The 25,932-nt window shown below is 43.1% G+C and overlaps 1 protein-coding gene across 4 annotated transcripts; it reads left to right on the top strand.

Moving 5' to 3' along the window:
* Positions 1-7,301: 7,301 nt before the first annotated feature.
* On the top strand, positions 7,302-25,188 carry TTC12 (tetratricopeptide repeat domain 12). 4 transcript variants are annotated; one of them, XR_001195969.5, is made up of 21 exons: positions 7,302-7,740; positions 7,942-8,093; positions 8,710-8,740; positions 9,243-9,320; positions 9,824-9,945; positions 10,792-10,851; positions 11,805-11,876; positions 12,599-12,659; positions 12,748-12,936; positions 13,537-13,606; positions 14,648-14,736; positions 15,809-15,977; positions 17,555-17,647; positions 17,849-17,912; positions 18,902-19,036; positions 19,560-19,661; positions 19,962-20,030; positions 20,878-20,979; positions 21,857-21,956; positions 22,803-22,962; positions 23,715-23,848. XR_001195969.5 is itself a non-coding variant. In XM_021279459.3 (21 exons), exons 1-21 carry the CDS (start codon positions 7,680-7,682, stop codon positions 24,959-24,961), a joined length of 2,118 nt encoding a protein of 705 aa, XP_021135134.1. In that variant the 5' UTR covers positions 7,329-7,679; the 3' UTR covers positions 24,962-25,188. The 4 variants fall into 4 exon arrangements, 3 of the variants coding, with proteins under 3 accessions (XP_021135135.1, XP_021135134.1, XP_005030951.1); XM_021279459.3 differs by lacking the exon at positions 22,803-22,962 and adding an exon at positions 24,886-25,188 and having other exon boundaries at positions 7,329-7,740; positions 15,812-15,977; positions 23,715-23,940; XM_005030894.5 differs by lacking the exon at positions 22,803-22,962 and adding an exon at positions 24,886-25,188 and having other exon boundaries at positions 7,338-7,740; positions 23,715-23,940.
* Positions 25,189-25,932: the final 744 nt, after the last annotated feature.

Here is a 25,932-nt window from a genome sequence, read left to right as displayed (position 1 = left end):
AAGCAATGACTTTCTGCACTTAGAGAAAAAAGAAGTTTGCTTTTGAGGAGTGGTAACACTAAAAAAGAAAAAAAAGGAACGTCCTTCTCTCGTGGATGAAGTTCCTGAGCACAGGGATGCTTGGCAGCGTGCAAGCGCCCTCCTGCACGGCACGTCTGTCCATGGGTGCTCTGCAGAAACAAAATCAGTGCTTGGAAAGCGGTGCCAAGGCTCCGCTTGATTCTCTGGTCTTTGGATCATGTCTTTAAGTCAGAAAAGGGGCTGATGCAGCATCACTGTGCAGGGGGGAGCAGTGGGAGTTAGCCTTGGGAGTCACGGAGTAATACCAAGATTTGGGGGTGAGAAGGCGCTTGAGCAGAAGGAAGGAAGAGCAGAGGTGTACAGGGGTAGACCAGCCCGTTGTATAGAGCTGTTCCTTCTCTGGGGGTTTTGTTGTTTATTTTTTCCTTTATTTCTTTTTTTTTTTTTCTTTTTTTCTTTTCCTTTTTATTTTTTTTTTAATTCTACTTTAGATCTGCAAGCTTGTGCACTGTGGGTGCGTGACTATTTTAGTGTGAAACGTGTTTTTTGTCATAGTATTGAAAAAATTAAAAAAAAAAGCTTCAACATAGTTTGAATGTGGAAGGTGTAGCAGATAGATCAGATTTGAAGAATTTATTCAGGAAAAAAAAAAAAAAAAGAGAACAACTCTAACAAGGAACAGAAGCCTTTAAATGAAAAGCAAAACTGAGCTGGCTATGGCATCCATTCCAATGTGCGAAGGTGACAAACAGAAGGATGATGGGGGGCAGAGGGACTGCTGTTTGGCTCAGTGTAGCTGAGCCACTCTCGTTGATGTTATCTTCCACGTACGCAGTCTTCTCCAGTGGCATCGCAGATTTTCGAACTGAAAATGATGGTTTTGTCATTTGCTAAGTGTGGGGTTTTTTGCGTTTTTTCCTCAGCTCCTGGGGATGGAAATGGAGGATGACTGGATACGCAGGCACAGACACGCATGCAATACCCATCCCGAGCAGGACATCAGGGCAGGATAGGTCCTCACTTCAAAGCCTTGTGGCAGATTTGGCCCTTGCTTGACCCAGGACAGCAGTGGCAGTGTAAGTAAGGCAAAATTTTGCCCGTGGTCCCTGGGGCTTTTTCTTTTCTAAGAAGTCACTCCGTGAAATACACGATGAAAACTCACCGTGGTCTACAGCTGGGGAGAGTCCTTGGGGCAGCAGAGGACTGAGTGGTGGCAGGCAATACAATACGTACCTCTGTTCCTTGGGATAGCCACAACAGCTTGTTCCTCATTTCCGTGACGTTTTTGACTGCTGTTGTCCTCTTTACGTTATACCTCATAAGTTATGTCCCGTTGAGAGCTGAGCAGCCCATAGGGAACAAATGCTAATGACCAGAAACGTGTCCAGGGACACTGGTCAGCGCCTGCCGGGTGAAATTTGTGACTCTCACCTTGGGCTGGCGTTTCTGTTGTAGCAGGTAACCAGCTGAGGGCCCGATCCACCACCCAGCCACGTCTTTAGAAATGGCCCCGCTGGCTGCGGTGGGTTTGTATGGCCCGATGGAGTGAGCATCACCCCAAGGCAGGAGTCACCCCGTGGTGCCTGAGCCCTGGCTCTGTCCTCTTGCTGTTAATGCTCTCGTGACACCACCCGACACCCAGTGCTTGTAGGTTCATTCTGAGGACTGTTTTTATACTTGCCCTTAATGCAGAATTTGTTTTAATTTAGATGTATCCCGCTCCGGAGATAGCTTAGGCTTCATTGGTTTTATTTCACTTTTTGAAGAGGGACCAACCTGATGCCGTTTGCGCTGTATATGTTTATATATGTATCCATGCCATACATATATATATCTATATGGCACCTCAGACTGATCAGCTTCTAGTTGTGGAGTGATTGCATTTCATGCTGCACCATACGTAAAGATGATGAGATAATAGTGCATCCAGTTGTTCAGCTTTTAGAGTGGAGTTTTATTTTCACACTTTTCTATGGAGCCTTCAAACCCCAGATTTTCACACTAGGCTGTTTTGATAGTTGTTCTCAGACCCTCCATTGACATCCTTACCCAGCATTCCCTACTTTTGGGGGCCTTCTATCTTGTTAAAAAAACGAAAAAACAAAAAATCTTTTTACCGAGTGAAACATCGATTCCACCTTTATTCCCATTCTCACTGGTGTAAATACTGATACTAACTGAGGATTTTGACTTTGCATTCTGTCAGAATACTGTGTTCAAATAAAAGTTACAAAAAAAAAAAAAAAAAAAAAAAAGCTCACGCCTACAGTCTGCACTTCTTCAGATGCTCTCTGCTAGGTCCTGCATACAGACATGGATTCCCTGGGCTGTATTTGCATGTGATTTTATCTCGGTGTATTTCTGAAGTTTGAGCCTCTGTCACGCCTTGGGTACTGGCCTCGAGATCACTGACACACAAATGCTGTTTGATGCCCGCTGTGGAGCTGAGTCAGGCGGGTTTCCCATAAAAACATTGCTCTGTTCACTGGCTGCGGGTGGTGTGTGTGTGTGTTCACAAGTGTTTGCTCTAAAAGTGGCATTAACACATCCCAAATCATGGCCCTGGCCTGGGCTAATGTTGGACTGATGTAACCAAACTCAATTCTGTCCTAAGCACCCATCTCCCAGGAGACGTGGACTGGGAAATGAGAACTCTGGAACCTGGCAGTACCTGGCTGCCAGAATTGGTCACACACAAAAAAAAAAAAAAAAAAAAAAAAAGTGGTAAGTGTGTTGAGATAAAGCATCATTATCCCAGGAGAACGGCTTTGTCTTTTCTGCTTCTTCACCAGCACTCCTCTCTCTTCCTGAACGCAGCTTGCGATGTGTTTTGCAGTCAGTGTTTGAGCAAAGCTGCTGTGACTGGCCCCGTATGTGCCTGGTGCTGCTGCTTTAGAAAAGGCTGCCCCGGTCTCCTCTTGGAAAATGACAGCAGGCTGAAGCAGTCAAAATCGATTTTAACTTGTAACATGGCTTCTGTAGGAAAACCACATCTTCGGGTTCTGAATGCACCCGAGTCTGGGGGCTGAATCCTAGCCTGAGGCCACACAGATCCAATCTCTTTATTGCTTTCATTTCCAAATGAATGCAGCTGAACAAAAGATTCGTGCATACGCAGTGCTTCAGGGTGCATCGCCGGCATCATTTTCTTCTAAAATCTTTTCTCGGTTCCTCCTTGCAAGGCAAATGTCAGAGCAGGTCTGCTAATGAGGGATCACAATTTCCCACCCCTGCCCCGCCATTGGTCTGGAAGCCCCTCTCTGGAAGCTTTAATCCACCAGGAACTGGGAAATGTTTTTGTTGCTGATGTAACTGATAAAGCCCAGAGCAAACACCATCTCCGTTCAAAAGCCTGAAACCTGCAGAGTCCAAACTCCTCGATAAAGAAATTTGCTGGGAAAGATGTTCAAGTAGATTCAGGTCTTTCACTGTGCAGGGTCCACGTCCCTTAAATAACAGTACCAACAAGTACAATTACTGTTATCAGCACCGTGAGATCCTGCAGGAACACAGCCACGTCTCTCGTTTCTGTATAATGGTTACCAAAATGCAATGGGAGTGGACAAGAACACTGCATGAGACAAGAGACCTGGACAGAAGTAAACAAATCAAAGCTCATTGAGAATTACAGGGAGTAATTACATAGAAAGTCCAAGAGGTACTGCCAGTGGCAGTAATTCTCTCCAGTGGTTAAAGGCAGGGAGGCTGGGCTGAGAGCAGGGCAGGACAGCAGCTGGGCTGAAAGCACCAGGGCTTCAGTTTTATTGTCATGGGGCAGCATTCACATCCTCGTGGTACTCAGAAAATTCAGCCAGGAACAAACACGGTGCTGGACTCCAACCAAAGCACAAAGGAGGATACGGGTGGCAGAAAGTGCATCAGTGTGGGCAAGGAATAAAAAGTACAAGCACGATCCTCCTAACGGAAATATTAATCAGTGTGAAAATGGCTCTTTTCCAGCAAAGTGGAAATTTCCACCTGAAAATTACGTCCACACTGCCTGAAATTTTGGAGATATTCTCAAGCCCCCTTGAACCTTCCCACACCCCCTGAACACTTAAATGGTTCTTGGCTTCTCAGCAGGGGGAGGCCAGCTTCACTGCTGCTACATCAGCAACCCATGGGGCTGCAGCAAGGTAACGGGTACAGCATGAAGATGCAAGAGGTGCTGGTAGACTCCACTAATGCCTGTGTGATCCCAGATACACCTCACCAATCCCAATAAATCCCTGACAGATATTTTTTGATATGTACTTGATATGTTTTGATCCATAGCGATAATAAAAACAGATACAGATTTATGAGTAGATTTGCAAATGCTTCCAGGACGTCATTTTAAATGCTTCTGCAGAGCTGTATGGCAGCATGACCGCCCTGGCACCATTTCCATGAAGGCAGCTCTGTGCCCTGCATGTCACCAGGTAAATTCTCCCTGTCAGCTGCAAAGTGGCAGGAAAATCCTGCACCTGGCACGGCTGCACCGAGCTGAGATGGGGAGCATGCGCCACAGCCACACTCGCCAGGAGGGATTAAGCAGATCTGCTTACAGCGGAGGTGTCGCCTTCTTCATAAGCTGAACGGCACAGCTGACCCGAGATTTTCATTTCATTTGCTGTAATGAACTCTCTGCCTGGCTGATAAATGAATCCCAACTCTACCTTCCGCAGCCGTGTTATTAGCTTTGTTCTGCCCACAAGAGGCTCACGTCCTCCAGCTCTCTCCTCGGGGTTCCCTGGCTGTTGGGTGCAGCTGGTGGGCACGGCGCTGTGCAGGGGCACTGGCACGGCAGGGACCCCGCAGCAGAACAGCACCACGGCTGCCCTGGGAGTTACTCTACAGGAGCATTTGAAGGGCACGGGGAGTGAGCAGCAGCTCTCTGTGCAGCACTAGCAAATTGCTCTCTTCTGTAGCCCTCCCGCTGAGTCTGATGAGCAGGAGGAATAAACAATGGATGTGACAGCAGAATGAACGGCAGCTTCTAGCATGGGGAGAGAATGGGAAGCTGAATGGGAGGGGCAGAGGTAAAGGTTATTTTCATGCAGGTGATGTGAGATGTCACAGCTTTAATCCGAAAGGCTTTGGATCAGGGCCTCTGACCCGGGGGGTATCCGGGAGGCAGGAGAGGAGAGCAGAGGAGAGTGCAAAGCTGGCAGCAGAGCGCAGGGGTGGCTGGACTGCAGAAGCCAGTGACAGCCTGCAGGAACAGCGCCTGCCCATCTCCCACCCGTCTGCAGGGGTGCATCCGCAAATTCTCAGTGCTCAGAAACCCTCCGAAGTGCCCCCCTTCCCTCCCTCTGTCTTGTGGTGCTGTTGCAGGAGAGGCAGAACCCAACGCCTCCCTCTCCATCAGCACACAGGCTCACTGCTGCTGCTCGCATGCAGCACCCAGGGGACAGGAGAGAGAGGCAAGCAGGGAAGCCTGCCTCAAATCTGCCTGCTGCAACCCAGCACTTCCAAAACAGACTTAATGAACCAACAAGCCCAGCTCTTTGTTTTGCCTGTGGCTTATTTATAACATTTTTTATTCTCTTAGACCTTAGGGGTGGCTTTATTCCCCTGATTTCCTAGGATAATGAACACAGGCTAGACTGCTGAGCATCTCAGCAATATAGCTATTGCCTCCTGGGTATTTTTAATTGGACACCAAAGACACTGGATTTGAAACAGCTTCATTAGTGAACCAAGCCCCGCCTCTGGGATGGAGGTTTGCATGAGCAGAGCTGCCTTGCAGCGAGAGGAGAGAAGGAAGCATATTTATTAAATGTGCATGAAAGGCAACTCCTGGCAGCCCCTGGGGCCAGGGGCTTGCAGGGATGGTGCAGCGCAGCGCGCTGTGGGCACGGACAGCCCAGGAGCGCATTTCTCCTCCCAGCGGTGTGGTGGGGCACTGACCAGGAGGGTGAACGTGCCCGAGATTTGTAACCCCACGGAGAGATTTCTAATTTCACGCCCAGCGGACACCACAGTGGCCTGTCCTTGGTATTCCATGTCTTAGGCAACGCTGCCGCTTTCAGGAGACTCGCCAGAGCACCTCCCTCTCCGTTTCTCACTTTCCTCTCCTGAGATGGCTGCGTTACCATGTCTGGGATTAAAACACCCTAGGGCAGCAGGGACTCAGTGATGCTCTGAGACTGATGTCTTCCGGTAACTGCAACCTTCAACCTTCTGGCTCTAATAACGTGTCTCCAGAGTGTGGTGACAGGGCCCTGTCGGGCTGTTGGAGCCACACAAGCTCCTGTGCGTGACCTGATGGCGACGTGCTTTGGGTGAAGTGCCATGCGGGAGGACCTGGATGCAGTGAGTGCTCTGAACGTCTCATCTGACGTGTCCCAGCAGGGCCGCATGGTGTAAAGGAGGGCTGGGCAGCTCCTGAGAGCTGCTCCTTGCCGTGTGTGCTGCCAGAGATCAGCCAGTCCCCGCATCACCTTTGCTGCGTCTTCATCACCCGGAGGGCTCCAGCATCCTCAGCACAGCTGGAGGAACAGCTGGGGTCTGGCTGCACACGCACTGGTGGGTGCATGGAGGCTGATTTGGGGACTGGGGAGACAAAGCAGAGGAAGGTCTGAAATGACAGCTCCGGGAGAGCTGCCCAGATGTGTTTGTGCTGGAGGATGGTGCCATCCTCTGGCTGTCTCGCTGCTGGCAGGCTGTGTGTCCTGCCCGAGAATGGAGCCCCCAGGCCCTGCAAACCCGGGGCCTGACCCTCCGAGGGACAGAAAGCAGTCGCTCTACCCCTGTCTTTGCAGGGTATCTTTAGAAAACACCAGAGCATAAAGGGCTCAAGGATATTGCTGTGGATGAGCATGCACATTTCCTAAACCGGGCCCCCTCTCCCTGTGGCTGGTTCTGCTAATCCATGCTTCAGATCACTTTTATTTTGACCCAAGAAACCCCTTTTCACTCTTTATTTATTTATTGTTTTATTTTTGGGCAGGCTACAGGATCTGAAATGCTCCTTGGAGAAAAGAAGGGCTCGTACTGCTGCTGCTGCTCTCCCTCCCAGCAGGATGGACAGCCTGCCTGCAGGATGGACAGATTGCTAGCAGGACAGACAGCCTGCCAGCAGGACAGACAGACTGCTAGCAGGACAGCCTGTCTGTGGGACGGACAGCCTGCCAGCTCTGCCAAAGCAGCCTCAGTGGGTGTCTGACAGAGCAGCAGCAGCAGGAGACCTCAGTCTAGAGGGAATGGCCTCAAGTTGTGCCAGGGGAGGTTAAGGATGGAAATGGGGAGACGTTTCTTCTCAGGAAGAGCAGTCAGGCATCGGGACGGGTTGTGCAGGGAGGTGGTGGAGTCACCGTCCCTGGGGGTGTTCAAGGAAAAGGGGGACGTGGTCCTTGGGGACACGGCTCAGTGGTGACATCGGTGGTAGGGGGTGGTTGGACCAGCTGACCTTGAAGGTCTTTTCCAACCCTACTAACTCTGTGACTCTGTGTGGAAACCAAGCCCTGGCCGCGGGGCTGTGAACCCCGCAGCCGGCTGAGGAGCCGTGAAATGGCGGCCACCTCCCTCCCGCCCCGCTGTCCGCAGAGCCCCGCCCCCAGGCGCCATTTCCGCAGCCGCCGCGTCCGGGGCGCGGTCTCCATAACAACGCCGAGGCCGCCGCGCACCTCACGGCCCGCGGGTACCGCTGGGCCCCGGCCCGGCCCCGCTCCGCGATGCTGCACGGGCAGCAGGAGGAGGACTTCCAGCGTTTCCTACGCCGCGTGGACGACATCAGTAAGAGGGGCCGGGCCGGGTGGCGCCAGGGGGACCCGGGCAGGGCACCTGGAGAAAAACTGGGGAGGGAAAATGGGGCAGGAAAGGGGAAAAAAGGGAAAAATCTGCCCTGTGGTGAGGCCTTGCTGGTGGCTGAAGCCGCTTTGTGACCGGGGTGGCCGTTTGTTTATCCCTTTATTGATTTCTTTATCCCTTTTTTAGCCAACTTACTTCAGGACTTAAATTCGCCAGACCCAGCTGTGAAGGAAAATGCCATTGCGGAAACAGAGAAAAGGCTCCGTGAGCAGGAGGCCGGCAAGGAGGAAGAAAGCAAGACTACGGTGAACAGGACAGTCATCAACACACGGGCTTCTGTAAGGGCTTTTCCCTTTAGCGTTAAAGCTGTATGCAGTTCAGGCATTTTCAAATAATACTAACTCACATACCTTACCCAGAAGAAAAAGAAAAAAAAAGAACAATACATAAAAGCCTGTTCTGAATTTAACCTTTTTTTTATTTTGTTCCCTAGCTCTCTTATTGGGAAGTAGTTGATGTCATGTTGACTTTGTCTTAAGGCTGCTTATGACACAAAGTACTTCCCTTTGATTTATTCAAGGTAGATGCAAGTATTGAGTTGCTCTAACTTCCAGCTTTTACTTGCACTTCAGGGATTTGAGCCGTGTAAGTTAAACCAGTTGAAGACACAGGAGTCTTTTTACTAAATTCATTAGGCTTTGATTCATGTGAGAGGCCTGGATTTTAGTGACCTGCCTCATTAGTGATGCATACAGAAGCTCTTTGGTAATGCTGGAAGAAGTTAAGTCCATCCTTGCCATATCTTGGTAAAGTGTCAAACTGATATTCCTAATGTGTGTCAGTCAAAGATTTTCAGAGCCCTTGTAGCTTTGAGCAATTTAACCACGCGTTCTTTTGCTGTTTTACCGAAGTATCTGTGTGTGTACATGCATGTGCTGTATTTCTCTTTTTTAGGACGTGTCAACTGCAGAGGCAGTGAACCCAGGTAGGACAGTGTTCCCTCTAGCGTTTAGCAACTCTTCCATCTGTTTTAGCAGAACTGGAGTGAGGATTGCTGCTCATGTAAGACCCAATTCCACTCCCCCTAAAATCCAAGATAACTTTTCTTTAGAATTCAGTCACATCTAGAAACTTAAGTGTGGTTGCTAGGTAGGAAGTTTGTTGGTGTAGTTTGTCATCATATTCTAGCCTCATGTACAAAGCTGGTAGTCTGAATTTAGAAAGAAACAAGCTTGTATCTAGACATGAGCTGTTTTGTGGCAAGTATGCAACTCCTGAAAGGTAAGATGGTCTTTTTCTGTGATTGTGTGACATTCGCATTGCAATTTTACTTTTGAAATAACCCCTTAAGCTTCTGTATGTAGAGAAATGATGAAGAAATCCCCTAGAAATTACTTCTTTCTCGTCTACAGATTGATTTTAATAAAGCGATTATTTTGTATTTTTATTTCTGTAACTAAAATGCCACTAACTTTTCTGTCTCAAAGATGGCTTTCTGGCAGCTTTGGAAAAGGATGCAAAAGAACGAGCTAAACGAAGGAAAAGAAATGAACGCTTAGCCAACGGTAAGTGCTAAAGGCTTTTCTAGCTAATTCCTTCAGAAACTACCTAGCAGGAACTGGGATGATTTAAGAGTCTGTTGTGCTACTCTGTTAATGCAATTCTTAGGTACACTGAGGCAATGATTTGCTTTTCCAAGACAGTGGTCCTGTGGGCAGCGCCGATTAGCTGGATATAACAGGGTTGTATACTTCATGTAGTGTTGCAGCCTATTCTTCTCCATTATGTCCTTATGGTAAGGGTTTGGGATGGATGCAGGAAGTTTCAGTGCTTGAGAGGTGGACTAGGCAAAGACAAACAGTTCTCTCTTTAAAAGAGGGATGGACACCAAAGAGCTCAGAGGTCCATTGCAAATAATGACTAACAAAGATAGCTGCAGTGGAGCGGGACTGGAATTTTCATGATTATTCCAACAGGAGAATATGGCTTCTGTTTCTTCAGTCACCATTTTTAGGGACAAAAATAAATGCCAAAACGTTATTCTGAATGCGTATGTGTTGTTCTACAGCTCTGAAAGAGAAGGGAAACGATGCCTTCAGGAAAGGAGACTATGACACAGCCATTCAGAGATACACTGAAGGTCTGGAAAAACTGAAAGACAAGCAGGAACTCTATACCAACAGAGCCCAGGTCAGCACGTGAAAGTGAGCTACCAGTGTACTGTTTTCAGTATTTATATTGCCAGGATAGAATCCAAAAAGGATTTTTCTGTTACTTAAGTGAATTTCCTAAAAGGTAATACCTGTTGCCTTACAGAGAGGCTTAAAGTGCAGTGCAAGCAGTTTTTCATGGCCATTCTCCACTTCAAGGAATTAGTGCGTTCTGCTTTGCTACAATACTACCAACAGTAAATTTTTCTGTGGCTAGAAGTTAACAGCAGGGCAGTACAGACTGAAGTTGGTAATCTTTTTAAACACTTTATGAAAGAGTTGCACAAAGAAGATGATTAGAGGTGTAAACTTCTTGCTCTTGAGTAAAGTACCTGATGCTCCCAGGAACCTTCCCTTTGGCAGGGGCAAGTCCTTGGGGAGACATGCATGTCTCCCCCTTCTTGGATGTGGCCCAGGTCAATCCCTGTTCCCCTAAAAATAAATGGGAGGAAAAATATCATTACAGAGTATAGTTTTGTTTAAATACACTTTTTCCTTTTTTTTTTTTTTTTTTTTTTTTTTTTTTTTTTAGCGGTCACTTTTATAATTGCAGAATGTTAACATTTACTTTGCATTCTTTTATTGCCTGGTCTAATTCATTTGCCTCTTTTTAAATTTTGTTTTATTACACGTATTCTAAATTACTAACTCCAGTGAAATGAAAAAGAAGTTCAAAAACAGCTAGCAATTATCCTGCTAAGTCAATAGCTAGGCATATCAGCAGTGTAATTTTTTTTTCTAGTTATCTAATGTTTGTGCAATAGTTAGCGGTAATCATTTGACATACTTTAATTCTGATCTCCGGACTTCCTTGGTTGTATTTCAGGCCTACCTGAAAACTCATGAATATGAAAAAGCCATTGGTGATTGCGAATGGGCATTGAAGGTAAGTTCAGCAATCTGTATTTTATGATCAGGTTAAATGCTCTCAGAGGAAGGATGTGTGTATAGCTGATGATATGGAGACAGCTTGCAAATGGAAATAGAAGTATGTGGTGGTATTGCACAGACTTCTGCATCCTGAGTTAACCTGAATGCTGTAAGGCAGTTTATATTTCAGTGCTGCCTGTATGCAGAAGCATTCTTAGCTCTTAGAGCTTGTCATTAAAAAAAAGAAAGTTTGAAGTGATAATAAACTATAACTATAATCTTGCCTATCCTTCAGAGAAGGAAGAAGCAAGTCTTTAAGCTCACAAAGAGCAAGTATTGATGCCAGGTAGAAAAGGTGAATATTACATCAAATGCCAAAAAGCTGAATCCATTTGTGTTACACCGGTGATGCCCATAAGTACAACACGATTAACAGATTATTAATAATACTGGCAGCATTATTTAAAGAAATCACTATTCTGGACACATAATTGAGCTGTAAAAGGTCACCTGGATTGTTAGTTTTGAGTTAGATGTTTCAACAATTTTACTTATTTATTTGTGTACAGCTAATGGAAATTACTACTCATTTTATTTATGGTAGAATTGATAAAAACACATCTGGAAGTTGTGTTATACAAGTTCTGTGATTAGAGGCTTATTGATGCAGGCCTTAACATTACCTAACTTGTTCTGGGTAAGTTTTTGTGGGAAGGATATTGGCACTAGCAGCTTGCAGCATTTAACCAGACCAAAGCCTGTGTTCCTTGCATGCAGAAGGGAAGTTAGTACCAGGGAGTACTAATTCAGCATATAAACTTTAGATGTCTCTAGTAGATCATAGAATCAGGTAGGTTGGAAAAGGCCTCTAAGATCAAGTCCAACCTTTATTTATTAATTAGGAATCTGAAAAAGTATTTCTAGTCTCAAGTTTCTAAATACGTTATGAATAATTCCTTTTTATCACAGTGCAGTGAAAAATGTATTAAAGCGTATTTTCTAATGGGGAAAGCTCACCTGGCCCTGAAGCACTACAGTGAGGTAAGCTGACTAAATCCTGTGGCTGTGAGACCATGCTTCATTTGGATTTTGGTGTGACATTGTGAGTGAGAGGGACTAATTTGTGGTCTTGCACATTGGACAAACAAAAAAGCGTTCAAAAACTAATAAAGAGCCTTGCTGAGGAAAGCTTTCAGAAATGATTCTAATAGAAATAACTATAGAGGATGGACTGTAGAAGTCTACAAAGTCCACTGTGAGAGGGTTGTTGGCAGTTTGGTCTGTGAAGAAAGTTCTTGCTATCCCAAGCTTAGTGATGTGTTTATCACAAGCATACTAACAAGATACAAGTTTGTAGTGGGTTTACATGGCAAGGTTTTGGTAGCAGGGGGCCATAGATGATAGTTAGAGTTCCTGCAACTTTCATTTCATGCCTTATTTGCTGTTTTGTCACTGGAACTTTGTTGTTGTTGTTCCTACCAGCATGTTCCTGGGTATGTACTTGACTTTTTTCCTTCTAATTTGGAATAGCAGGCTACTGCTGTTTTGGGTTTAGGAACTGATGATAATATTCTTCTCACACTTTTGGTTTAAAAAAAAAAAGTTTTGATTTGCCTTGCTTCATAAATGTTATTCGTCAGATTTTTTAAGTACAGTAGCCCAAGAACTTTTGAGCTTAAACAGCATGATTCTGACTAGGATATTTTTTTATCATCTTCCCATTTTTACCGTAAATTAAGAGTCTGTTTCTTTTTTGAGTTAAGTCTAGGCAGTGTTACCAGAAGATGTTAGAAATTGATCCCCAAAAGGAAAGTTTGTTTAAAGGTAAGACATATAAATTCTTATACCGTTGTCCCTTGTTTTCTGATCTAAATATTTAACCAAAATGCTTTGTTTTCTTTTGACTGCCAAGATTGTATAAATGAGGTGAACTTGGAGGAAAAAAGAATGAAAGAAGAAGACAGAGCAATGAAGGAATTTCTGTCTGGGAAACTTGCAGCTCTGTCAGTAAAAGAATTGCTGCAGAAACTTGACAGGCCTGACCAGAATATCCTCTTCTATGCAGGAGGCATCAAAGCTCTGACAGGAGCTGTGAAAGATTGTGAGTACTTGATGCAAAGGTGGTTGGTCATGGGAGTTGTAATGCAAGTAGATGAATACAAGTGGGGTAGTTTTTAAAGGAACAAAAGCCCTGTTCCTCTGAAAAAAATAAAATCAACAATGTTTGATATTTCAAAATTTATGGCCAGTAAATTTTTTATTTTCATTTCTTTTTTAATTATCTAAACTGATATTGTCGCAGAGCTGTTGAGACTTCCTTAAGGATTTGGGTATTTATTTGTTTATTTGTTTAAGAGGTATTTATTATTTTAAGTAGGTAAATCTCTGTTAAAGTGTATGGATTTTCAAAGCTGTTCTCATTTTTAAGCCTTCCTCAAAAGCCTTTAATGTGAAGTTGATCATTTTTTATAGCACCAGGCATGAATTAGAGTAGTCTTGAGCTTCAAAGCAATTTCTACAAGTATTTTTCTTGAAGATTTTCCCTTCTTTTCATGATGCAAACATTCTTTCCCCAAAGCTGTTGATCCAGTGACCTTTTCCTTCAACATTGTATTACAGAAGAGCAGGTGTCTGCCTTCACTATGATGCATCAGCCAGATGGCTCATAGAGCTGACTTGTTTATCTCTGAAATTTTTTCAGGCACTGAGCAAACTTTATTTAGAACAAACAATGGATTCAGTATCATCAATGACAACGAGGTCGTAAGACGGTAAGAGCTCTCCAAAAGAGAACAGTAGCATGTTACAGCATAAGGAAATGAAAATATTGTTTTCAAGAAACACAATCACCTAATGAAATGCAGATGAAATGATCACATAATAATGGAATAACTGATTTTAATGTCTGAAAAGACTGGCTTATATCTGACTCAAACAAATAGTGCTCTCTTAGATGCAGTGGACAGAATTCCTGAGTTCCTGCTTCTGTCTCTGATCTCCTGTTTCTGTACAGTTACCCTGTCTTTAGTGGTGAGAGCAATTTTGTAAAAGCTTTCTATAAAAGAACATCTGATGTAAGAAGTTAGTCACTTTAAGTATGCTGACTGGCCTCCCTGGTGCTATTAATTGATGTCAGTAAATAGCCTCAGTCCTGTAATCAGGAATAGGATTCTCTTTGGAGACCTGTATCTTCTGCTGCTGTATTTTCTTGGCAGGCATTATACTGCGTTTTGGTAAATAAAAAACAAATCTGACTAATACCTACCTAAATTGCTTTCTAATCTTTGCCTCATAAGGAATCTCTTGTCTGAATGTATATCTGAGTCAGTTCCAGACAGATGATATAAACAAATAAGAGTTCTGCAAAAGTTGTGCTCTGCAAATTTTGCACAGCTAAGTTGGTTTGGAGCAGCATGATCTGGTTAAACAAGGCATGAGAGCTGTTCTTCTCCTGAGGCGTAATTCCAAATTGGTACCAAGCTGGTACGCCCTGGCTAGCCACAACTTTCTCAGTGCAGAACTGAATTCATTACTTGTGGTTTACAATGATTGTGTAGGGTCTGTGTGTGTTGAGGGTCGTGTAGAGGTAGTAGTTCATAAATCTGGCCTCAGAGGAGGTCCTGGGGAAAACAAGTCTGGGAGTCCTAAGAATGTTGAACTAATAAGCTAGTATTGGGGTTTATAAGCTTAAATGTTCATATGGTGATCCTCATCTGCATGAGGCTTTACTGATTTTTTTCCTAGCCAAAGAGCTAACTGTAACTGTTTCATCTGTCCTTAGTTCTTTCTACAAGCTCACGTTTCTAATTTAGGGGCTTCTGTGCAGAGAGAAAACACATCGCTGAAGTGGATCTGTCTGTTTCTCTTCTCCTCCTTTGGCAAGCTGTCTGCGCTGGGAATGGTAAAACAGTGTAACCAACATTACTCATTGTTAATGTACTGTTAATATGGCACTTGCTGTGTCTAAAATAGTTGTTTGGCACGAACATCACTTTCCCAGAGCACTTGGGTCTAGACCTTATTGTAAACAAAGATTTACAGGTCAAACACAAGTGTTGGGTGTTTGCTGCTAAGAGCAACCACGGCAGTGGTGCTTCTTTCTATCATGAGACGAAACTTAAGAGTCTATTTATATAAACATTTTAAATTTACTGAAGGGGCAGAAAGTAAATTCCCTGTGATTATTGCTGGTTCTTAAGATAATATCACTTCTATAATTTTATCTTTTTTAAGCAGTTACAGCAGTGAAAAGCAGGACCGTGTAGAAGTACTGTTAGAGAAGGGTGAATTCCTTTGTCATTCACAGTAAGCAGTCACTGGTTAGGCAGCCTTAGCCTCTATTTCTAGGAGGTCTGGAGGCAGCCCAGAAATGGCCCAGGGTAGAAAAGTGGCCGCTGGTGTGGCAAGACTGCCACAGGAGGGCAATACAGAAAGTGTGGTATCTGCACCTCGGCTGGGGTCCTGCTGATTCCCAAGAGAATGTTCATGCAGCATGGTAGGAGGAAAACTTGCTTTATATTCTTAAAAGTAGCTAGAAGAAAGACTCATGTGCAGCTACATGTGTTTGCCTGGTGGGGCAGTGTGCTATTGTGCCTGAACAGCCTGGCTGATAGCAGTTTGCAGGCAGCTGACACGGATCTGTTGAGAGGAGCACTTTGTGCTCACAGTTCTGGTGTCTGTTCCTTTGAAGCAACGCATGGTGCCAGAGCAGGTACTGTGTAGCGTGTGAGAGCAGAAATTCCAACACCTGTGTGTGTGATGAAGTTATGAGGCTGAGAGCAGATTAGTGAGTTCTACTTTACCATTGCTCTGCGGGAATGTTATGCAAGGTGAACGTGTCAGAGTGAATGAGCGCGTTAGTGGATGAAATAAAGATACTAAACCGGTTAAATCAGCACTTAGAGAGAAAAAAGTGTCAAATAATGGGGATTTTATCATGTGTGACATTGCTCTTAGATGTGCTCTGCTTTCAGAAGAAAATCAACGGCTTCTATTGACTCACCCTGATGTGAATGCACAGCTGTCAAAACTACTTGCTTCTGGTGTATTGGAGATCCAAAAGGAGACATTGGCACTAATCATGCTCTACTCAGAGAATGAGAATGGGAGGAGATTGTTGGTCAGGCATCAGGACCTATCCAGGTAGTTAATGCAACTAAAATTCAGCAAAGCTTGCTTAATCCCTCGGTTCAGAGATCCCAAACTCATTGCAGTAGCACCACATTGAGCAATAAGTAAGTGTCAGACTTTCTGAGAAGAATATAATGATACTGAGGGTTCTGCCCTAGAGGGCTAGGCCTAGTTGAGCAAAAGTGGAAGTTATGCATATGGAGAAAACAGCTCTAGTAAACACTGTACCTACAGAGGTCTGTGCAGCTAAGTAGAAAGGGCTTATTTCTGAGGACATTAATGTAATTTTGAGGCATTTTTTAAACCTACAAGTGTGTGTTTGTCTAGCACTCCAGCAAGAGCTTATATTGCTGTCTCTTAATAGCTCATGGTTTCAAGCTGCGAATCGCTCCTCATCTGGTAATTGGCATTTATGATTATTCAGTGTTGCCATGAGTCACTGAGTGGAGAAAGAAACAGTCTATTACCTCTGTGCTATTGTCCTGCTATTTTATTCTACAGTTAAGCAGAGGAGAAATCTTAATGTACCGGTTTGCACTAAATGGTTTAAAGAGTCGGGTGAACAGAAAAGATTCTCCAACAGATGTACACACTTCACTATATTATATACAACATTAATCACAAGACCTTTTTTCTTGCAAGAAAGGCTAAAGAAATGAGCCATGTCTAAGGGGAAGCTTAAAAGAAGCAAATAATATTACTTTGCTTTCGCATATCAGGAGCCTGAAAGCTCTCCAGGCAACTTCTGAAAGAGATCCTGGGTTTGACTGCTATAAAAGAGTTAGGATGTTCAGAAGATAACTTATAACTATAGGTTCTATCACCAAACTACAAAGTTGGAAAAGAGCAGCAGGGAATTTCAGCTCACCAGAGGAGCACCTAGAAATGCCAGCACGTGTTTGCAGAAGTGCTTATTGTGGGGCAGAGGTTATGGGTTTGCAGTCTCAAGTCCTGTAAATTCCATGCAGCTCCAAATCCCATAGCAGCAAGCATGCTGCTCCAGAAGCTCAAAAGGTGACTGGTAGGATGATTTTATTCAGGCAGGAGACGAATTTTTCTTTGTTCCTATAAAGATTGTAAATTTACACTATCTGACCCATACACACACATGGACTGTTGGGTTTGCTCAGCATGTCCTTTTAAGCCATGCAATCATCACTGACCTTCCATGTGAGCCTTTACAATCTGCAGAAGCTTTTCAGTACTAGGCTATGCTGACAGTGTTCTCTGTCCTGACTATTACATTCTACTTGTCCATCTCCTAAGACTTTTGTCAGTAGCAAAGCATCTAGGCTTCAGATGCATTGTGAAGCTTAGATGCTGATAAAATGTTCTGATGCTGATGGAACACAGTACTTGTGGTTGTGCAAAGAGGTATCACGCTGTGAGAGAATACAGTGCCAAAATCTTAGGGGCTAAATATATTTGGAGGGCCTAGTACATAAGACCTGGGCAAAACCTAGTGAGCTCGAGGAGAGTAGATCATAAGAGTATAAACTGTTGGTACACTTTAAGTACAATTTTGATCTTTAATTATTAAGCTAGAGCTGATGCAAGTTTTGTCTGTTTTGTTTCTTTTTTAATAACAGATGGCTGCAGATATTGGTGATGTTTGTCAAAAACACTGATGCCAGAGCTACCAGTGCCATGAATATACTGTCTGATTTAACTCAAGAGGAGAAGTAACTTGCATTTCTTCTTTTTTATAAGTTGTGCTTTGAAATGTACTAAATGACCTAATGATACAGGCTGTTGGGCTTTGCTGCAAGGGTACAGTGTTGACTTGTTTTACTTTCTCTGGATGTTCCTGTTTTGTTGCCTTTTTGTGTGACTTCAGTCTAAAGCTCGAAGTGTCCAAATACAGCTTTCTTTATCCCCAACAGGTTCAAAACCCAGTGTCGCATCATGTTTTCCACGGGTGTTTTACCTGTATTCACCCAATTACTGGTATGAAAAGACTCAGTTTCGATATCTCTCATTTACTCTCCTGTAACACAGCTTGACTCCTTCCAGTTCTATAGCCAGTTGCTCATAGACAGAACTCCTCTGTGGCAGGACTACAGTAGTTACACTTCTAGTTCTGTAGGCGTAATAAATCCAATTTTGTCATATACTTCCCTTAGGAAAATGTTCTGTCTTCAATATTTAGTGCTTGGTTTCTACATGTTGCATATTCAGTGAAAGCTCTAGACTTGGCTGCAGGTTCCCACTGGAATCTGTTAGGCAATGATTTCACCCCCCAGTTTTGTTTTACTCTTTTTGTGATGTGACTTTAATCCACTGTCACTAACTAATTAGATCTTGGATAGTGGCTTATTCTGTATTCTCCTAAGAAGAGATCAGGGTAAAAAGATCTCATTAGGCTACAAGTAAAACATGCTGGGTTGTTTGGTTGTAACCAGAGAAGATCCCTTGTCTGGTTATTACTTACTTAAACTACAAACTTAAAATACTGTTGACACAGAAATTCATCCTCAGGAAGAAGGAAGATGACAGTGGAGACGGGTTCTGTTGCAGAAGTGCAGGTGCAGCTGGAAAGTAAACATTGCCACTTTGCTCAGAAATTTCCACTTCTCCAGCTGAGCACCAAGAAAATGCAGTCATTATACCACTTTCATATGGCTTATTGCTCTCTCCTTTTGAATGTTCCTGGAATTGCAACTAAAGCAGAGGTTGTTCTGTTCTGTGGCCCAAGTAAGAGGTTCGAGGTTAGGGGCTACAGAAGCCAGTCACTTTTTCCTGCGATGTAGGACTGTCAGAACTTCAGTGGAAGATTAGCTGTGAAAATGGCGTTGATTTGCAAAGTTTGTGCAGTTCGGATTTAATACAGGCAAGAGAGTCTGGAATCCCAGACAGGGAGGTAACCAAAGAACATACAGGTATTCCTGTCATTTGTTCTTAATTTCATATTCCACTTTTTTGATTTCTCTTTTTAGACCTCTGCCAAGATGGTGAACCAGGCAGCGCTTGCCCAGTGCATTGGCATCATGGGGAATCTGTGCGCAGATACAGTCATCCGAATGCAGATGGCTGACTGCAAAGAGTGCTGGCAAGCCTGCATAAAGCTTGTGGTAAGGAGGCTTGATGGCTCCCTACAACACTGTTTTCAACCTGATTGCTTAGGAAAATTGCACTTGTGTGATCGTGTTTGCTTGCCTCCCCTTGTCCTGGACCCTTGACTGATATCTTTTACATCTGATAGCATGATAGGAAGTGTCAAAGCAGTCTCTTGTTCACCTAAGTGGTGGCTCAGTAAATGGGTGGAGGAGAGCAAGTGGTCCCTTATTGTAGGCAGCACCTTTCAGGGTAAGGATGCAATATGAACTCAGTCTTCAGGAACAGAAGAATTCAGGGGTTGGGAAAGGATCTTGTCAACTTGCTACACATCAGAAGCTTCAAAGCAAAGCACTCACGAGAACAAATCCGTATCAAAAAGATGTTGTTGTCACTGCTGCTCGCAGAACTTGTTCTGCCCTGGAGTTTGTAGTAGTACATGGGGGAGCATTGGTCAGTAGGTGAACGCACAGAGGAGTCTGAAGAAGCTCACATCCTCAACCTCTGAACTGACTGCACTTTTCTCTCCTTTGTGTACAGGATGAATATTTTGATGTGAACACTCCCAAGTATCAGGAATGTTTGTTTGCAGTGCTGGGCCTAATGATGAACTTACTGCTTGAATCAAATGCGATCATCCAGGTATGCAAGATTTGTGAGCGTTCTTCGGTAGCTTTCTTGTTATGATCGCTTTCTGGGAGATTCAGAATTGTTTGAGCAGTTGGAGCATCTTCTTCCCTTGTCCCTGTAAATGGGCCTGATAGCAGTCTATGAAGCTATATAGGAACATTCCAATACAGTGCTGAACTGTTGCTGACATAGAGCTGTGTGTGCCCTAACCTCCGCGGGGTTCTCTCGTGTAGAGTAATTTTTCTATTAACCTGTTTCTGCTTCAATGCTTTCTGGCAATCAGCTGTTCCTGAGTTCTTGACACTTTTTCAGTGCCTTGCTGTGGACATAAGTGGCAGATGCATGTCTCTTCTTGGGGATAAGGATGGAAGAATTGTGACTGTAAGTAGATACCTGTAGACTAAGAAAGGGTTGACAGATGATCTGTCCTGATTACTACAGTGCAAACTACTGCCCAGTGCAACTCTTGTGGAAGCCTGTACTTCAGGCTTTAAAGCCTACAAAGAGTTTTGAGTATTGTTATTACTAAAGAAATAATATACCATTTAGGTTATTTGGGTTTGGGTACTCCATTTAATGCAAGAGGTTTCAGTGTTCCCTTGAAATCAGTTAAATAGAAGCTCATACAAAAGATTTCATCCTTAGGCTCGTTTTCAGTATAAAGTATTAAATCAATGGAGAAGCAAAGGAGCAAGAACAATTTGGGTGTTTAACAGCTGTTTCTTTTTACAATTCCTCTATGTGAATCATTCCTAGGAGGCTGTACTCCTATTAATGGTGTGTAACTCCCACAGATAGCAATTATTCAAGGCAAATGGGTAGAAGCAGATGTGGTCTCAGCTGGGAGTCGGTTCACCTCTCTGAACTAAAATGAACTGTACTGATCTGCTTTACTTGCAATTACTTTGACTCCTCAATGCCAGCAGTGCTGGGCTGGTTTCTGCTAGGTACTTGTTTCAATAAATAAGTATGCCGGTAGTTGTCCTGATCTTGGTTTGGTCTCGCCTCTCTGTACACTGAATTTTTAGAAACTGTGCTGAGTTGAGTTTCCAGTAAGCAATAACAAAGCCATGTCCTGAATGTTCCTCATATTCCTGTAAACTTCTATCACTTTAATTACTTTTCTTTTATTCAACAATTTGCGAAAAGGAAATGTAAAAATTCCTTAAATAAAATTGTCTGTATAAGTAAATTACTTTTTTTTCCCTCTCACACTGTTCTTGCTAAGAGAGCCATTGGAGTGTTAAGTCGTGTCCTGCCGGCATCATCTTTGGCAGTAGAAGCAGTAGTGAAAGAAGGGGTGGTGAAGAAAATGATCAAATTCTTGAAGGTAAATTGTGTCAACTGACTTCACTTTATTTTTGTTCTTATAGTCCCTGAAGAAAACCCTGTGTTTAGCCTTCTTTTTTAAGGAAAAAGACACGTGCAGTCACACTGACTGCACGTATTTCATCTGTGTTGTCCATTGTATCACGGTAATGGTGGTCTCAAGTACAATTTTGAGTAGTTTTGAGCCTAGGCTTCCCCCTTGTAGTCTGTAGCCCAAATTTTTTAGGGGTTTATATGTGAGCCAGTTGCTTCTACCTGTGCACAGCTCTACCTGCAGGGACGTGCAAATTTTAAGAATTCACTGCTGCAGGCTCAGTTGGAGGATTAAAGCTTAAAATAGGGGTGGTCAAATTTTGACCACTGAAAGATAATAGAACCCTTTACCCTGATTACCAGTGACTGTTGAATTGCGCCAGGGAGGAATTTATCCCTAAATATATACATATATTGATTGGTAGACACTGACTATTTTGCCATATATCTGTATATTTAGTGGAATGTGTATCCACCCAGGCTGCTGTAGATGCTGCAGTCCTGCTATCCAGTGGATAAAATAAGTCTAGAAAAAAGCTGTGGTGCTCAGTTTAACTCTACTAATTAACCAGCATCAGAGGATTTGTTATTTTGAAAGGAATTGGGCTCCAGAGATTCAGGGAATTGTGTGTGTATGTTGTTGGCAGGGAGGAGACGTTCTTGTCCTAGTTTTCAGCATCTGTTCATCTTGAGATACCTACTGAACCAAGGTCTTAATTTTGTATTTGGGTTTAGATATAAGGAGTAACTGTATCCATGGTACCTAAGCTATTCTGTAACCTACAGCAAGTTGAAGCATGGACTGTATGGTTGTTAGTGTACACTTTATTCTAATCAAAATCTAGGCTGGAGGACAGATCACATCCAATTACGCTATAAAGACTCTTTCCATCTGCACAAGAAGTAACAGACAAGCCCAAGAAGAGGTGGTGAAGTCAGATAAAAGTAAGTGGCAACTTGATTAATTGGAGGCTGAATGCAGAGATGTAATCTTAGCATCATCCAATTACTTCCTTCTCTAGAACAGAACTGAACACTTTTACACTTGCAAGATTTAAGCCATGTTTTCTGAATAACATGGCCTGACATAGTGCTTAATGAGCCTTAGCTCTGTGTGTGGATGGAAACATGCGCATCAGATAATGAGCCTGAGGTAGAGAAACTCTGCTTTACTTCTGTAAAATGGCTTGCTATACACTATTCACTTTGGCCAGAAATCTGTATCTGTGAAAATAATACTTGTAAAGTTCAACTGAGTTGGGTCATATTCCAGAAGTTAGTGGCTAAAACAAGCAACTTCATTGAAACATCTAATTTCAAGAGGTTGAGATTGTTTATAGTTTGCTTCAACTTATATGTGGATATTTGGCTTCATAGTAAAAAGAAATGTGTCTGGAGATGGAATGGCAATATCAGACAGGTAGGTGTCTTGGAGCATTTTTGAGTTACTAATATCTGCTCTAGTTGTTTGGTGTAACACTACTTAGATGACTTTAAAATCCAGGTTCAATTAATGCTTATGCAGTTACAACTGAGAATACTTAAATGTTATCTAAATGGTTGAAGCTGTCAAGAAATTGTCAGCTCATGTAGTTCAACTTGAACCCTAAGGATTTACACTCATTAAAAGCCTCTCAGAGCACCGTCTTCCTTTTGTACACCCTAAATTAGTTTCACTGTCATATGCAGATGAAGCTTACATTACCTTAGATTAGTGATAGCAATTCTCTTTGCTTTTGCCAAAACTCTGGATATTCATCTTTTGAAAAGTCACTATTTCTGTCATCTCAGTTTGCCAACCCAGACATAGCTCTGCTGCTAGGAGCTCACTGAAATCAAGCTATGAAGCCTGTGACATGAAATGATGTTCTAGCTGGGCCAGTTAGTTCACCTTCACTGGCCAGTGCTGGTACCACTGTGGCAGTCTGGAGCAGCCCTCCCTTTTCAGAAGGTATTTTTGCAGCAGAAAACTGAAGAAGCCTAATGTGATTAGGAAGAACAGATGGGGACGTGAAAGCAAATAAAATCAAACTTACATAACCCCAAGGAGACTTGATGCATGTGAAGGCCATGGGTGTATCTTATTTTGAAAGCAGCCTCTTCCTAGACTGTATGGCCTGAGGAGATGGGGCTTCTGTTCACAGATGCCAGCAGCAGCCACTGTATAACTCTGTGTCAGGAGTGTAGCCCAAATAGTCTGCTGCTGTACATTATGTTAGGTTACAGAAGCACAGGGAGCTGAGCTGCTTTGTGTAAGCTAAGCATACATTTATACACACACAGAGAGCTTTTTTTATGTTCCTTTTCCTTTTTTTCCCACCTGCTCTTTCCACAATCTCAGCCCTGTTCTTGGTTTGCTGGTATGGTAGGGTGAGAGGGGTTGCTTTTTCAAGTTCAGTGCAATATCCCTTAGCAAGCAACAAAGGTGGCATGTTCAGTTTCAGGGGAACGCTTAACAAATGGAGAGTAGAGTGTAGGTTGAATTTTGTGAGAAAACTCTATAGGTAGGTGAAGCAGGACCGGACCTTGAACCTTGCTAAGAAATTCCCTTGCTCTCCAAAGTTTTCTAGAAAAAAAATCTAGAAAAATGCACTCCGTGGAACAATGCTTGCTCTCTAGTAGTTTAGGTAAAGGCAACAGAAAATATCAGTGCTATTTGAACAAGTCTGTGCTTTCTGTACAAAAAATCACTCTTGTTCACAGGGTTCAGTGTGCTGTTGAAGCTCTTGGACTCAGAGAATGAAATCATTGTGGGAAATGCTGCTTTCTGCCTTGGCCAGTGCCTCGTAGTTCCTGGAGCAGCGACATCCTTACTGAATTCCAATGTTGTGATGACTTTGTTGAAACACGCTGGTGGTGATGCTACAAGAACGTCAGTGCAGGAAAATGCTGCAATTGCTCTGGGGAAGCTGTGTGTTGCTGAACCAAGGTACTCCATAAATAAATAAATATTTTTCTTCTGCACTGTTCACTTGTTACTAGTTGATAATTCTTGAAAAACTGATATGGGAACTTACTTGGGATCTAGAGCCTGTTGGGAGGAAAGGAAAAATGGGGAAATCTAGTAATGCCAAAATAGAATAAGTCAATTCCATCCATAGACCTGGCAGGTACGGAGCAGATGAGGCATTTGTTTAACTATCCTGTGAAATGTATCACTCTTCCTCCAATGGAATTTCCATTCGTGGTACTGTCCACCCAAGTTTGCTTTAGGAGTTTTGTGTTTTTAGTTGTCTTATTTAAGTTTATTCCTTCAGTTTATTTCACATTGTTTGATGTTGCTTCTGCTGGAAGAATGGGAGAAGCGGTGTTCCCTCTGTAGAGGTCAGAGAAATGAGCGCAAAACCAAAGTATAAATGTCAGCAAAGAATGCCTGTGCTGCTGCCTGCCAAGAGTGTGCCAAGTCCTAGCTAGCTGCAAACTGTCAGTTGGACACCAAGCTGCATTCTGGTAGAATTGAATTTCAGCACACTTACTATTCCTGCAGAACCACTGAAGAAAGCAAAGGATAACGTTTAGGTTCTGGAAGTTGAAGTACTTCGCTCCTGCTGGAGTTCTCAGATGAGCAATAGCTGAACTATCTGCTCTGAGATTTGCAAAACGCTCCCCAGATATGAAAGGGAAAGACCTTGTTTAGTTGCTTCTGTTAATTTGAAATTTCAACTATTTGAACAACTGTCAAATATTATATAGAACTTGTGTTTTCCTTTATTGTGGGGAATAATAATTTAGAAACATTGTACTGTTACTTTAAATGTAGCATTAAAAATCCTGGATGGTTTGGTCATGGGGTACAGCAGAGCAGTGGTGGCTTAAAACTCCTGTTGTTAGTCAGTTCATATCTCTGAGCAACCTTTTTGTTGTCTTTTTTCAGGCATATTGTTCAACTACGTGAACTCAATGGCATGGCCATCCTGAACTCCTCTATGAAATATGTACATAGCATCTGAAGTCCTCAAGAAAGTTTTTGTATAAGCTGTTAATATCCCTTGCTGTTGAATAGCTTCTTCTTTTCTTAATAAAACTAACTCAAAGCAGATAACCTGTTCAACCACTTATCAAAAGTGTGTACTTATCCGGAGAAAGAAGTTTGTTTATTATCTAGGCTTACAAAAATAACAGTTCTGCTGCGATTGTATTTACCTTAATAAACAATGTTGCCCTTTTCTATTGGCAAGTCCTTTGTTGTTTAATTATTGAACAATGGGTCATCTACTCTACTTTCTAGTTGGTGTCGGAACTCAGTATTTAGGAGAAAATAGAAATAATCGTCTACACTTGTGGAGTAAGGTGCCACTTTGGAGAATCCTTTTCCCCACATACTCTCCAGTGGTTGCTAAATTATGCTTTGGTATTGCATGTGTGATATCACCTCATTCTTAGCTGCTTAAATACTTGGGTCTTAATTTCACTAAGCTGTGAGTCTTTCTGATAACTTATGGTAATGCAGTTTATGTGTGATTTGGGGGTGGTTGCTTTTAAAAGCATTACTTTTGCTGTTTTGGTAAATTTAGTCAGATTCCATTGCCCTTTACTTTTGTGCAGAGTAAGAACGGTAGCTGATCTTCTTGATCCAAAGTACTTTCTCATGGCCCTTTGTGTTCTTCTCTAATCAAGTCTAGGGTCATTTTTATTTTTTTTTAACGCAGTAACACAAGTAGTGCATCCTTTAATTGTCTGTGTTGTCGGGAGAGGTCAATAATGACTTTAGGGTAAGGGCAGGGGAAGTGTAACTTGAAAAGCAAGGCATTAATGCATTGCTGCTCTTCCAGAAAGGCAGTTTAAACCACGCGAAGAAGAGTGGGGTCTGAAGAACCTGCTTTCTCCATTAAAGTATAGCAGCTTTACTGCCAAAGTTCATTGTCAGCAATAAAACACAGCCTTAAAATCAAGGCAAAGCACTAGGAGTGTGTGTTAATCA

This window comes from Anas platyrhynchos, chromosome 25 (assembly GCF_047663525.1).
Source record: "Anas platyrhynchos isolate ZD024472 breed Pekin duck chromosome 25, IASCAAS_PekinDuck_T2T, whole genome shotgun sequence".
In the NCBI taxonomy this organism is placed as follows: Eukaryota; Metazoa; Chordata; class Aves; order Anseriformes; family Anatidae; genus Anas; species Anas platyrhynchos.
The sequence above is the reverse complement of the archived record's forward strand: the minus strand, read 5'-3'. Positions and strand labels throughout refer to the sequence as shown.